The 13,991-nt window shown below is 43.7% G+C and overlaps 1 protein-coding gene across 1 annotated transcript; it reads right to left on the bottom strand.

Annotated features, from left to right (window-relative positions):
* Window positions 1-331: 331 nt before the first annotated feature.
* On the bottom strand, window positions 332-13,950 carry LOC107998743 (uncharacterized). The gene is made up of 2 exons (XM_017058162.3): window positions 13,585-13,950; window positions 332-2,531 (listed from the first exon to the last, which is right to left on the bottom strand). The coding sequence occupies exon 2, from the start codon at window positions 2,527-2,529 to the stop codon at window positions 1,528-1,530; it is 1,002 nt and encodes a 333-aa protein (XP_016913651.2). The 5' UTR covers window positions 2,530-2,531; window positions 13,585-13,950; the 3' UTR covers window positions 332-1,527.
* Window positions 13,951-13,991: the final 41 nt, after the last annotated feature.

Below are 13,991 nucleotides of genomic sequence, written 5' to 3'. Positions count from 1 at the left end.
ATTTCACGAACGTGTTCCCCTGCCGTATATCGCTGAGGGAATCGCGAGGTTGAATTGAAATTCCATTTAAACCTGGCTTTTCCTGGATGTCTGGCGTCCGTGTTATCGCGATCTTTGAATTCAATCTCTTTGAGGCGCATAGATCGCGAGGTATTCCCGTAACCAGACAGGATATAATCCCGAGCAGACTCGCGTCCCAAGTCAATATTTGTGTTACGTGAGAGGGGGGAAACATATGGAACACGTTTTCTTGTGGACGCAATCGGGGTGGCAAGGATGTCCCAGAAGAACGTGAAAATTCCAATTTCTCGGAGTAAAAGACGGAGGAAAGTTATCGATTCGAGGTTTCGTGTATTTTTCACGTATTTACAAAATTAAAAGATAAATCAATATATATATATAAAGTTCTCTCGATAACGAAAATACGAACTTTACAAATAAATATACGTCATTAAGTACGCAGTGTGACAGTACTAAAAGATAATCGTGGATTTCGCTCGAATAAAAAGAAAAAAAAGGGAATGATGAATTAACGCAACGCTTAAATTACGTTTGAGCAAATGATCGTCGTGATTTCTTTTGCACGATCAGCCTGGTTATGTATATATACGCGCGTTTTTAATTAATTGACGTATAAACAGACTTATAAATAGAAACTATACAGTTAAAAACGATAATTGTAGATATATACGTCTGTTCGAGATTAAGTACTCTCCGTCGTAATAATTAGTCGTAGCGACATGTCTTAATTACGCGAAGCCAGCTCGGTGAATTAATGCCAAGTAGAAATTAAAAATGTATTTCGAGCGTGCAGAAACGGAAACTCGTTATTTTCCGTTCCCATTCTTATCTCCGTTTTAACCATTCTTCTTAATCGATCATCCACAGTGACATTTTTCTTATTCTTATTCACTTAAGACCAAACTTATTTCTAACTTCCGCTCGCCGAGATATCCAACTCGAAGGTATCGTACCAACTGAAAAAAAAAAAAAAAGAAAAGAAACAAATGTCTGACAAAGAGATGGTATTACTCGAGACGTGGATCATCGATGAAACTTTTCAAACAATTCCCCGCCTCGCGGAGAACAGTTCCTTTATAATCATCCGTAGTAATAACCCATACTTTTAGATGTAAATGCAACGCGATACGAATCGCCGACCGATGGAGAGGCCGATTGTTTCGAAGCCCGCCCTTAAGCTCGCACGGTTATGCAATTTCTAAGCAATCGCGTATCCTGGCATCGGTTATCCGCTCGTTCGCCTCGTACTATACGCACGTAGTTACGATTCGAACGAGAATCGCGAATCGATCGATTCCTTCCCTCGTTTCACGTTTCTCGTGCATGCTGATCGAGCCGTGCCCTCTCATCTCCTCTCCGCTCACCGCTGACGATGGATTCGAGGATTCGTAGTCCAATCAAACCCGCCGATTTTTCTCCCTTCCTTTCTTTCTTTCTTTCTTTTTTTAACGATTCGAGGAAATGGCGGTTCGTTTTCGAGGCAGCAACGAGCTCCTTCGCGCGTCTTCAATAATAGGAATTATCCTGGTAATCGGAATAGCGGAGAGGGTGACGCGCCGCGGTGGTTCCATCCGGTTTCAGCAGAAAGAAACTGGTCGGCTTGCCGTTGAACTCGTACGGGCCTTTGTCCAGCTTGTGGACGAAATCGTGGTCGGGTTTGTTGGTCGGTTTCGCGTTGGTCTGCCACTGATAGATGGCGGTCGGTTTCCCATTGGTCACGAAATCCGCGGAGAGACTGTCCAGATTGGTGATCGGGGTGTCGGTCGGTTTCTTGTTCGTCTTCTTCTGCCAATGGTAGATGGACGTCGGCTTGCCGTTGCTCACGAAATCGATGGGCAGCTTGATGAACGGGTGGCTAACGGATTGCTGGTACGCGGGTTTCGGCCTTCCGGGTCTCTTGTACGCTTGTACGAGCGGTTGAAGGTTGGTCGTCGAATAGGTGGGCGGCTGCGAGATGTAACCCAATCCCGGCACGAACATGTACGGCGTGGGCGGTAGCCTGATGTAGAAGATGTTACTTTCCTCCAAGTTATTCGAATCCGCCACCGTCCTCTCCTCGGTGTCGAAGTTGTTGTTAGGGTAATCGATGTCGTAAGGGACGATGTCGTTGGAGAATGGAAGTTGCGGTACGAGCGGGTAATCGACGAAAATGGCTTTATGCCTTCGATTCTTCTTGCCCGTTTCGTCGTCCCTCGCTTCGTTGATGCGTTTGAACGAGCGGGGACCGTCCTCATCCTTGCCCTCCGCTCGATTATTATCCTGAATCGAGGCTGGTAACGAGGATTTCGAAGACTCTTTCGTTCCACTGTCGGTCTTCTCTGATTGCTTTTTTGTCGACCGATTCGTCGCGTCCTTGCCGGTGACAATCCCTGTTTCCGTGGAAACTGGACCCGCGTCCTTGTCCCGAGGAAACAATCGAACGTTCGGGGTGTCTCGGAGCGGCAGCGCTGCGGCGCAGGATGCCGCAAACACGAAGACCAATAAAACCAGCGGGATCCTCTTCATCATGACTGAAAAAATACGAAACAATTTCATTGTTTCCGTTCGCTTCATGGACGAGATCGACGAACAGGAGAGAAGAGGCCAACCGAAAAGAAATCGGATCGAAAATATCGTTGGAAAAAATAATTTTCGCACTTTTTTTCCTTTGAACGAAATAAAAAACGAAAATTCGATTTATTTATTCGAACGAAGGTGAATAAGGTTGGTGTCGCATCGCGCCATATATAATCCGGCTTATGAACAATATATATATATCTGCAAAGCGTTACCCCTTTCCCGTCCCAAGAACGAGATTAAGTTATTAGCCTTGGAACGAGCGCTTGGATCCGCGAAATATTACCCTGACCGATATATATCCCACGAGGACGCATTATCATTACACCTCGAAAATTAAATAGATCTATTTGGTCGACTAATGCGACAACCGAGTGACATTAAGCATGCAAAACGAGATTCTCTCGCCAGAACGCGTACGTAGCCTGGATGAGAGCGCGTCATCGGCCAACGAGCCGAAACAAATTGCTGTCTCGTTCGTCACGACCGTGGCATGGAGGACAAACCCAACGTTTTACGTCGTACGAAACGTATTCACCGATCGTGCCCTGCAACGCCCTCTCCTCTTCTCGTCGTCGCCGTCGCCGCTCGCTCGCGCGAAATTCTTCTTATTCTCTCCGACATGGAACGATAAATCACGCGTGGCGAGGACGCGAGCGTAGAAAACGTAGAAAAAAGGGAGGGGGGGGCAAAAGGATTTCGAAGGAGCGAAAGGAAACAACAGGGGACAAATTCCGCGCGGCATTTAGACGAGGCGCGCGCATTCCGCGCGTCAGCCTTTCTTTCCTCTCGCTAGTAGCGCTGCCGCACCGCGAACCGAAGGGAACGAGAACAAGAAGACTAGGAATGGTAATTGAAAGCGGGTTAGAAAATCGTCGAGTCACGCATTCCTGACGAAGAGGAAAGGAGAGGAGAGCTCCTCCTCGAAGACCTTGCAGAAGGTCGGTCGAAGATTGACGGAGGGAAAAGGAGAGATCGATCGAGAGGTGATTTCGTAAAGTCGAGTGTTGCTCATCGATCGATCGATTAATGGTTTTGCTAATTGTTAATTGCCACGATTTGGCACGCGATTCGATCCTCGAATCGACTCTAATTACGAGAAACGAACGTGGAGAGCTTCTTCTATTTTTCCTTCTCGCGATGACTCGTTCGAAATTATTATCGTTCGCCCGGTTGTTTATTATCTCGCGATGCTGAATACCTAGCGAGTATTTTTAATTAAAGCGTACAACCGCTTCCACTCGAGACCGTGTAATCGAAGCGGTGGAGGGGTTGGTTAATGGTTTCGAATTAGCACGTTTTACATTCACGTTCTATCGTGTTTCCATGTTAAACGGGTGTCGAGACGATTGACGCTCCATTCTTCGTCCCTCGAGATGGAAATTGAAGTCGAGTAATTAAAGTCAGGCTCGAACACCTCGAGCAAGGTAAACTTTATAAACGCGTATAGGCGTAATAGTCGGCTATAGGGTGAGAGACTTCCTCGACGAGATTCATACTGCAACGAGTGTAATTAAACGTTTGACTGATCGATTTAAAGGATAATGGCGGCCCGTCATCGTTTACGATTAAATACACGGTTGATCGTTACACGATACCTCGTTATTACCGGCGTCGGCTTCCTTTTGCTCGAGCTGACCGCTGTCAGTAAGGTAAACCGACTACCTTTCCCCTCGTGGATCGTGCAGTCGGCCTACAGAGACCTGCGTTATCCGCGAGTGGTCTCGTTTCACCTGTCCTCCCTGCCTACCTGTTGTCGACAACGAGCTCCATCTCGCATCTCCGCTTCCACGAAAAGGGCTTTGCATAAAACTTCAATTTGTCGTTCTTCTTTCGTTCTCTGAAGCATCTCCCCACGATCGATTTTTATCTTTTATCAATCAGAGATCGGAGTGCGACAACGGTTCATAAAGTGTCAGATTTACGTGGCACACGTAACAACATTCTCGAGCTCTCGTTTTCCGCTCTTCCTTTTGCACCGTCCTTCCATCCTCGCGTCTTTCCACCCTTCAAAAAATATACCCGAGACGTGCTTCGCTTCTCCAACGTCCTTTATATTTCGAAAGGTGTCGAGGATTTTCGAGGATGAAGATTATTATAACGATACAGAGAAAGTCGAATTACGAGATCAAACCTGTCTCTCGCGTCGACGAGATTCTCTTTCGAAGAATCTCTTCAGATCCGCTCCTTTTGCTTCTTTTTCATTTGCCGCCATTTTCAACCGGCACACCGTTATTTTGCCGAAATGAACCGGCCGGTACGCGTACACGCGTATCTTTTTACGGGCATCTTTGTCAAGAACGGCACAATGTACTGACTCGTGACAAGAGAGACGAGACGAGAATCCAGAGAGGCTTGGTATGGGAATATTCACGGGATAAAGGTTCCTCGACGCACCTTCGTCACGTGTCATTAGAGCTCCTCTTCTTTCCGGTTAACTCCCGGTGTTGTTTGAATTCTTCTCGAATCCTTCGATCCTCGAAACGGTTCGCGCTCCATCGAATTATAAATTATATAGAGCGATCGTACATGTATCGTTCCATTTATGGGAAAAAATCAACGCGTCCATTCTCTGGCAATAATTAACTGATGCTTCGTTTTTTCCTCGAAATTACGTTAATTAATTACGACACGTTGGGATGTAGTGTAATCGAAAAGTAGTGTGTTTTCTTTCGAATTCGATCAAAGTTCTCGAGGTGTGTGCACACGTGCCCCTGATCTCGATCTAATCGAGACGAGTTCTCTCCGACCGAGAGAAGTAACGGAATTAAACAAAAGCGTAAAATGTCGAGGGAAGAGGCGCATTGTTATCAGTTAAGATAGAATATATAAATGAATATAGATTATACGAAATGTACGTTTTTTTTTCCACGGATATTTTCTCGCCAATCCTCGATTTTCGAAGATGAAGAGAGAGCGAAGATAATGACCATCGCATTGTCGACCCAAATATTGACACGTTAACTTGTAATTACATTATAAGTTTTTGACTAAAAATTTTCTTCTTCGCATTAAGCGAAAGGAATGATTTTTTGATTTGAAAGTTTTTTTTTAATCTCTAAAGATGACGAAAATGGATATTCTTTCGCAGCAAGAGTCCTCAATTAAGAATTCCTTTGTACCACATGCTTGTGACATAAGCTACGTGACTCAGGTCTCATTAACTTAGGGAAATGGATGTGGAAAAGTGCCGCGTATGTTTCGCAGCTCGTTACATGATCGGGCGCGACTCAAAAAGGCGATACATCTTGGCTTTAACGGGTTTTCGAAGAAATCCATAATGTTGCATGACCGCGCTTCTCCGCATTTCTATCCTCGTGGGATACGATCCTTGCGACCACGCATCCCTGTTTCGACTTCAGATTTTCATCCATACGAATTGTCGCTCAATTTGCCAATTTAATGGATAAAGGTAGATAATTTTTAATAAATACAATAGTTCTCGTTTAGGATTAGCATTAGTTTCGAACGACTTCATTTTTGGCTGGTTATCTAACGCGAAATGAATTACTTCGAAGAAAGTGATATTGATTTTGAAACATTTTTAGATCATATTGTGTGTAATGTGTATCTAAATACACATGTTACAAATAGATGATTGGAATTAAAGTGAAATGATAAATTTGAAGAAAAAAAGAAATACTTTGGACGAATAATTTTTAGATATAAAAAAAGAAAAAAAGGAACGAGTAATTTGGATACGAGTTATTTGGAACGCTAGCACGAAAATTCACGTGAAAGAACGACCCGTATTTTGGTCCACGATACTCCTCTCTGTTCGTTCATGCGTTTCTAATGAGCCAATTTTACGCCACTGATTTCCAGTACGCTATAACTATAGCTATATAGTTCTAACTTCAACCAAATAGAATTTTCATACTCTGATTCGTTCGGTGCTTCGGAGCAAATGCGAACACATGTTGCATCAAAAGCATCATCTATAGTCCTTTGTGACTGGTTGCAAACGATCCTGTTTGTCCGACAAACAATACTTCCTTTTCTTCTTCAAACGCTTTTGATGCAGCGGATACGATTGATCGTTCGCTCGATCGTTCCTATAATCTTAAACGTCAAGTAAAAATAATACGTTGTTAAATATTATACGATATCTTTGTTTGTTCTTGATAATAGCCCCGTTTCACGAGATATTATTTATTAACGCGTGATACTACCTGCTGCGAAAGCTAATTCAAGGGTACGCGATTAACTATATCCCGTATATCCTGTTATAAAATCTTAACTAAGAAAAACTTATCGACCACTTTTTTTTTTCTTTCTCCTCTCTCGACGAGAAGCTGTTTTTAGCAAAGTCTCGAGGCAACGAAAGTTACGAGTTAGGCAAGAAACAGGAAGTAAAAAGAGTCTAGTTAGAAGTATCGCAGTTTGCAGGAGAGACGATAATTTAACTATCGTCAATTTGAGCGTCATCGAAGGTCGCACGTGGCTCTTCTAACGAGCGAGTTTGCTAGACTTTCTCATAATTGCACCGGCAGTCACGAAGGCTGCAGGTGGTTCTCGCGAGATCCCAATCATGTGAGTCAAGGTATTCTGACTTTACACAATGATGCGTCCCCTTCTTCCTTCGCTGTTGAATCTACACGCAACTCTGGATTCCGGATTTATGAGACTCGGTCTAATTTCCTAACTGTACACGATTGTTCTTTTCGGAATGCAGTCGTTCATCCTATCGCCATCTTCTCTCCCTCTCTCTCTCTCTCTCTCTCTCTCTCTCTCTTCGCAGGATCAACGTATCCGTTAAAGCGATCGAATCAAATTCTTTTTAAGAGAGAAAACAATTTTTCCTCGATAGAAAATGAGATAGTTTAATAGATTTCCAATTTTTTGGTAAGAAATCTCTGGCAAAAGTGGAAGAATTCGATGTAACGTATTTTGTGTAAAAGGATATTTGTCGGCATCGTTGACGCGATCATCCGAAATCGTTGAATAACGCGATGAAATCGTTTCGATGATCCTCTAATTGTTTTGAGAGGGATATTTATTAAATGAACGCAAGGTATCGTCCTTTTTTCTTCTTGCCCTTAGAGGATAAGTATCGTATTCCTGTTGGAAAAATTGGCTCTATCCTCTAACTTGATCGTTTTGAGAACATTTCGACGATGTAATGATACAGTAGTTTCGATACACAATGAGAGCCCGATTACGAAAATCGAATTAACCACCTCATTCGAGAATTCCACGATCATTTTGCCTCCGATGATCCTTTCCTATTATTAGGACGCATCGTGTTTGTATCTTTTAGACGAATGGACGTGTTTTATGGTGTGGTAAAAAAATCCTAGTTTTATTTCAAACAACCGGAAACATCGATCCGACGTGTCAATTATTTATATCAATGTTAGATTAATGGTTAAATAGATATCGATCGTTTAATTTTTGTATTAGAAATAATTTAGAAATTATTCCATTTCCATCTAATTATAATAAGTGGAATCGTTAGAAAGTTAATTTGAAATATCGATAGCCTCGAAATGAAATTAAAATAATTTTAAAGAGCTGGATTAACACATTTTTATTACGTATTCGTTTCAATTAGCGTTTACAGTGAAAGTAGTAATACGTTTCACGTGAAATTACCGTAGATAAAATTAACGCTTTGAGCGATAAACGACTGGAACGATGGATTACCCGTCGCTATAAATTTCTCCGGCAACGTTAAGAAATTTCAGAAATTTCCTTCTAACTGTCCGACTCTGGTTAAACGAAACGCATCTGTTTTAATAATTTCACAGGATAACGAGAACGAAGAACCCGTTCGAAATTGATTTCGAAACACGAGTGTGGATAAAAGGATCGTTCGATCAAGGCTAAATTCGGAGGTTTTTATGCGAGTAACTATGCAAATTACGATCCATTAAATCGGTTGTGACGTAGCTCGATGGATTGATCCTTTCATCGTCAGACCACGTAAACGTGCGTACCGTTAGAGTTGGCATAAAAATGGACGCGATTCTTTTAAAATGTTGCATCGCCACCAACAAGGCAACGGTATACTCGCGAATTGTATCGCACGAGGATCGATTAACCTGGATAAAGATGGGCGCATTTTTCCATTCCATCCTATTCTAAACGTCTCGTCGAGCGTGCGATCACGTCCAACACGGATTTTCCGCTCTTCTCTCATTTCTCCATTAAACGAACGCGTCATTTTTATTCCGTTAAAAAACCCCGTGCGTTTCATCATCGCGTACCATGTCTACACCTGTTTCTTCTCTTTTCTTTCCTTTTTTTCCCTCCTCTTCCCTAACGATCTCGAGGATCGTCGTTGATGATTCACTCGCGATCTCTTGCTTTCCTGTTTTCCAGAGGTTGGCCGGGATAATAGACAGGAATCGTACGCAAAGCCGATCCTTCCTTCCTGATCGAGAACACGAACCGTTGGGTGTGTACCGGCATTTGTATTCGGAACCACTAGGAAGTGAAATTCGAAGCCGGTCGGATGCCGTTGTTAAGCAACGAGCGTGCGAAAATTGTCCGCCTATTGCGACTCGGCTCACGAACGAAATCCGCTCTCTATAAATCAGAGGGGAACGAGCGATCCGTTTTCTCCCTCCACCGCGGATATTTTGACAAATATACGGGAACGGAAGCCGCTTTCGAATCGCTTTTCGGCGATTTTCGATCCATCGGCGAAAGCGGACCGATTTTTCGAAGGGAATTGGGTTAATTCTGTTGTTCCGATTTGTCCACTTTTTGTCATGCGTTCGTGCGTGCGAACCGTAACTCGTAGCGATAGCCTTTTTTGGGGAGGGGGAGGGGGGGGAAAGGATGGACGTGAAACTGCACTCGTCTCGTCGAATTTTTTTGAAGAACTGCTCGTTTCGAGTACTCTTTCCCCTTGATATTCATTCGAACATGAGGATAATTCCTCGTTGCACGCCGGGAATTTTTAATTGGCAATTAGGAAGGAACTAAACGTTCGAGATCGTGGAACGATAGCTGTACTTTGACTGTTTTTCGGAGATGCTCGTAAGACGTAAACTGTTCCTCGGAAATGTTATCGCGTGTGTGAATTCGTGCTGTAACCGTGAAATTCTTAATTAGCAATTAGAGAGTCGAAAGAGGCGAGAAGCTAATGAAATGTTGTAAGAATACCGATTTTTGCACAAACGCGAACACGTTTAAAACTTGCCTTATTCAACGTTAATTACGATTCTCCGATGTAATAAAGATCGTTGAACAACTGGCTATAATTCGATAACTTCTCCCTCCCTCCCTCCTTTCTTGCCCCTTCCCCCGGTTTCATGAAAGGAAAATAACGTTTTGCCGGTCGTTTAGAAATATGGTATGCTCTCGAGGTGTCGATGCTGTCTAGCGAACGAAATTCTTCGCGTTTTTCCCATGCCACACTCGATGCTCGAATAACGTTCACGGCGTCTGCTCGTATCGGAATACCAATTAGTAGCGGTGATAAAGATCGTGATCGTCACGCGGAATCTGTTGTACTCGATTAGAAAAAACGTTGCGTAATGGTTACATCGATATTTCTTCCCTCGATTTTTCGCTTTACCGCCTCACGATCGTCGTGTACATCTTTCGTCGCTCTTTTCTATCCAACGATTGAGACATCGCGTTCGTCTCGTTGGGAAGGAAAGAAGGACTCGCGAATGAATCAGCGGTTTGCTTGGATGTTACGATCGAACAGGTTGCACACGCTTCTACCGACCAAATATATTATTGCTCGAGGAGACGTGGTTTAACGTCCGGTTCAAGTCGCAACGAGGACTTGGAATCAAGTTTTACCGATCCTCGTTTAACGATCCCTCGGATCGAGTCCATCCCTCGATCGAGGATAAGAGAAGAAACGTTTCGTTGAATTTCTAGACGATTTCTCGGAGATTGCTCGGAGAAATAGCCAAAGGAAGTGCCAAAAATCGGGAACATTTCCTTTTAACGCGAGCAACGAAACCTATGTCCTGCGCCTCGCTACACGGATTTTCAATTAGTCATTAATCCTTGCGCGGTCGAATGTAAATAGGACCGTTATACCGTCCTTCAGAGTGTAATAGCAATTTAAACCTAATAGAATGAGTAGACGATAAAGTGTTCGAGGCTGTTCGTCTACGTAGTTGTTATATTTTTTCTTTTTTTCTTTCTTTCTTTCTTTCCTCTCGGATGATGAACGAGACTGCCGCCGAAAGATTTTACGAATTTTACATGGGGACGCGTTGAATCGATTTTCGCGAATTCGTGAAGGAAGGGGAACGGATTGGCGTTTGGCCAAGAAAGCGGTAACCGAAACGCTCGCCTCGTACATTTCAATCAACCGCCAGCCTGTTTCATAAGCGTCATAGGTGTGCGAGATAAGTCATCAGACACGTTTCGATGAACAGACTACCGTGTTACGTGCGCACGAGTGCATAAATCGCGTTCGATGTAGCGCGTTCTTTGTATAAGGGACAACGTCATCGATCAATGCGGTAAAAAACGATAACAATTTATTAATTGTTACGATTTATTTATTCGTTTAATAATCAGATGTTTAATATCTTGCAGCGTCTCGATCGATGTGTCTCGCGCGAATGCGTTAGGATTTGATATTATCTTGCCCGTTTACGTGTTCCCCTTGCGTCGAAGAGTAACGCGGCTCGATATCTCGGAGCATTTACTAGGTAACTGGGTGGTATTTTAGATTAAGTATCGATTTTCGAAGAGTAGATCGGATATAATTCTCGAGCTTTTCATCTTTTCACCACTCTTCCTATCTTTTCCGTGAGAGATAACTATGAAGGAGTATTTCACGAGTATTTGGGATAACAAGTTTAAATATAATTAAAGTTACGCCCATATGTGCATACGTGTTATCGGTATATCAAGTTTACGAGGAATTATATCACATTATACCCCGCTCTTGGAGGAATTCAAGAAAATATCGAACAGTTACTTAAGAATTCTCGCGTTAACTTATCGCGCGATTGAAGGGAGAAAGTGACTCGTATAGCATCCCGTAACGATCGACGTTTCGATGGAGAGATACTCGTAATAATTTGCAAGCTGTACTTTGGAGAAGTTACTTAGAGATTTTAACTGCATCCGTACGCTGCAAGTGTTACGCATTTGCATACATAGTGTAGGCAGGTTCGGCAGTTGCTTCGTTAGATTCACGAAAATTATAGTTTTAACCCGTTTCTAAATTTACCTCGATAATCTCGATAGAGATAACGCGTATGAATCGGGATTTTTTCTTTTTCTTTTTTTTTTTTTTTTTTAGATTCCATCGTAATTTGACTGGCGAAGGGTACTGCGCTACTTATTTCGCGATATTAGTAGTATTAAGATCTTAATTAAGGAAAAAATTGGACGATTCCCGTGGCTCGTAATCCCACCCCATTATCGTTCTGTAAGAGCATTTGTCGGTCGAGCACGTTTCGAGATACCTACACGGTTGTGAACTGGTTTTGCTAAACTCCCGTGGATAACTTTAGACCGCGACGTCATTAATGTTAGAGTGGAAAGCACTTTCCGTGACGCGCAAGTAGCGCAAAACGAAAAAGAGAGTCGCCTTGCCGAGCGAACGAACGTCCTTGCCAGCCAAGTCCACTCCACGAACGTAAATCATCTTTGAACGCGTCGATCGCGTCGTTGTACAAATAACTCTTCCTCGTGTCGCACGATCCGAATAATATTTCGCAATTTTCCACGAACGGTGCGAGATTAGTTCGACGATCAGTGGCTCGCATTACCGGATCGCAAAAAACTGTTATAAAAAACTGTTACCGGCTTTTCGACGAAACTCCACGTTTTAAAACCAGTTGGATGCGATATCGTCCAAGAGTTGAAGAGATCACTGGGTTTCGAGGTTCAAAAAAAGAAAAAAAAAGAAAGAAAAAAGAAAATAACGTTATCCGGAAATGGTAGGAAACGAGCCCTTTCAACCCGCCATCTTGTCGTCGACGAAGCAATTACAACAATCCGTGCATCGCGTTAGATTTACTCGAAATTATACGTTTATTACCGCGATGCGTGGTGTACTATGTTTCGATCGAATAAACGTTCTTTGTTTCCCATGCGACGTACGATCATAAACGATGCGCCGTACGACATCCGATTATCGAGGTCCGATTATGGTAATCGTGTGCTCGATGCTTAATACGACCGCCTCGTAGAGCAGTTTGAGTAGAAAATAAACAGAGAGAGCGTTTCCCGAAGATGGAGGCGCTGGCTATCCTACTCGAAACGTTTCATCTTCTCTCCTCCTTTTCGCTCTCGCGTATCATTGTGGCAACGAGGAAGCGAATCGGGTTCGAGCGTGTGGGAATTACCGTTTCGCGATAACGTCCTCGAGCGTGTGTGGCGGAAAACACGAAAAGCGGTTGCGAGGTGTGCGAACGCGGCATTAAACTTCCGATTATCGCGGAAATTTGAACGGAATACGGATAACGATCGTGGTAAAAAGCGAGCCGATTCGACGATTCAACGATCCCCGCCTCGGATTAAACGGCGCGTAACAACCCGATCCTTTTCGTTCTGTTTTCATTGTTTACGACCCGAAATTACAACCTAAGTTTCGTACGCGTATCGCGCTCCAATGTTTTAATAAATTGAAAAAGATCGGATGGGAATTCCTACTACTACGGGTCCGAGAATCGATCGCGATGGAAACGATCCTACGGGATCGTTATACGGCTGTTATCTCGATACCATTCGAAATGGTATCTCTCGGCGAGATCAAGGTAAGGATAGATAAGATGGTATTTCCGTTTCCACGATCGCGACCTTGGATTCTTAACCCTTTCGGTAATTAAATTGGATCACATTTTACCGGGGACGTGATCTGTTTGTACACCGATTTATCGATAAATCGTTATTATTCCACTATGGCTGTTCCCTCGAGAAGATTCGAACGCGCTCTTCACCTCGGATGGAAGGAATCATTCGCGACCTTCGGCTTACGTAAACGAACGGCCCAACCACGAGTCCTTCCACGTATTCGCGCCGTATATCGCGTTGAGCAATTACTGTCGTGTAAAGTTTGTTCACACTACCCACCTCGTTCGCCTTTGGTAGAGCAGCAGGGTCCACGGGACTCGGCGTTCGATCTCTCGAGATTTCTCTTAGAGGGACCGTTGGAAACTGCACTCCCTGCACCCTTCGACGATCACCAACAGCCGCGCTCGTCCGATTACCTTCGTCTCGAGCATCGAGCGAATTTTATCCCGATCGAAAGCGGCGCCTCTCGATCCGTTTATTTCTTTTCTTTTCTTTTCTTTTCTTTTCTCTCTCTCTTTCTTTTCCCCCTTTTTTCCGAGTCTTCTCCCCCTTATCCGGTCCCGTGACACTCGCCGGTCGTTTTTGGTCACCCGGCCACGAGTTTTACGAGTTCACCGACTCCGTGAATCGCGATCTGCTATCAGAATGAAGGCTTTTCTTAAGGCCGTCTCGTACTTATGTCGCTG

This window comes from Apis cerana, linkage group LG14 (genome assembly GCF_029169275.1).
Source record: "Apis cerana isolate GH-2021 linkage group LG14, AcerK_1.0, whole genome shotgun sequence".
In the NCBI taxonomy this organism is placed as follows: Eukaryota; Metazoa; Arthropoda; class Insecta; order Hymenoptera; family Apidae; genus Apis; species Apis cerana.
The sequence above is the reverse complement of the archived record's forward strand: the minus strand, read 5'-3'. Positions and strand labels throughout refer to the sequence as shown.

What these genes read in the sequence shown, in the direction of transcription:
- LOC107998743 (XM_017058162.3), bottom strand. Translation starts at nt 2,529, where the DNA reads ATGATGAAGAGGATCCCGCTGGTTTTATTGGTCTTCGTGTTTGCGGCA.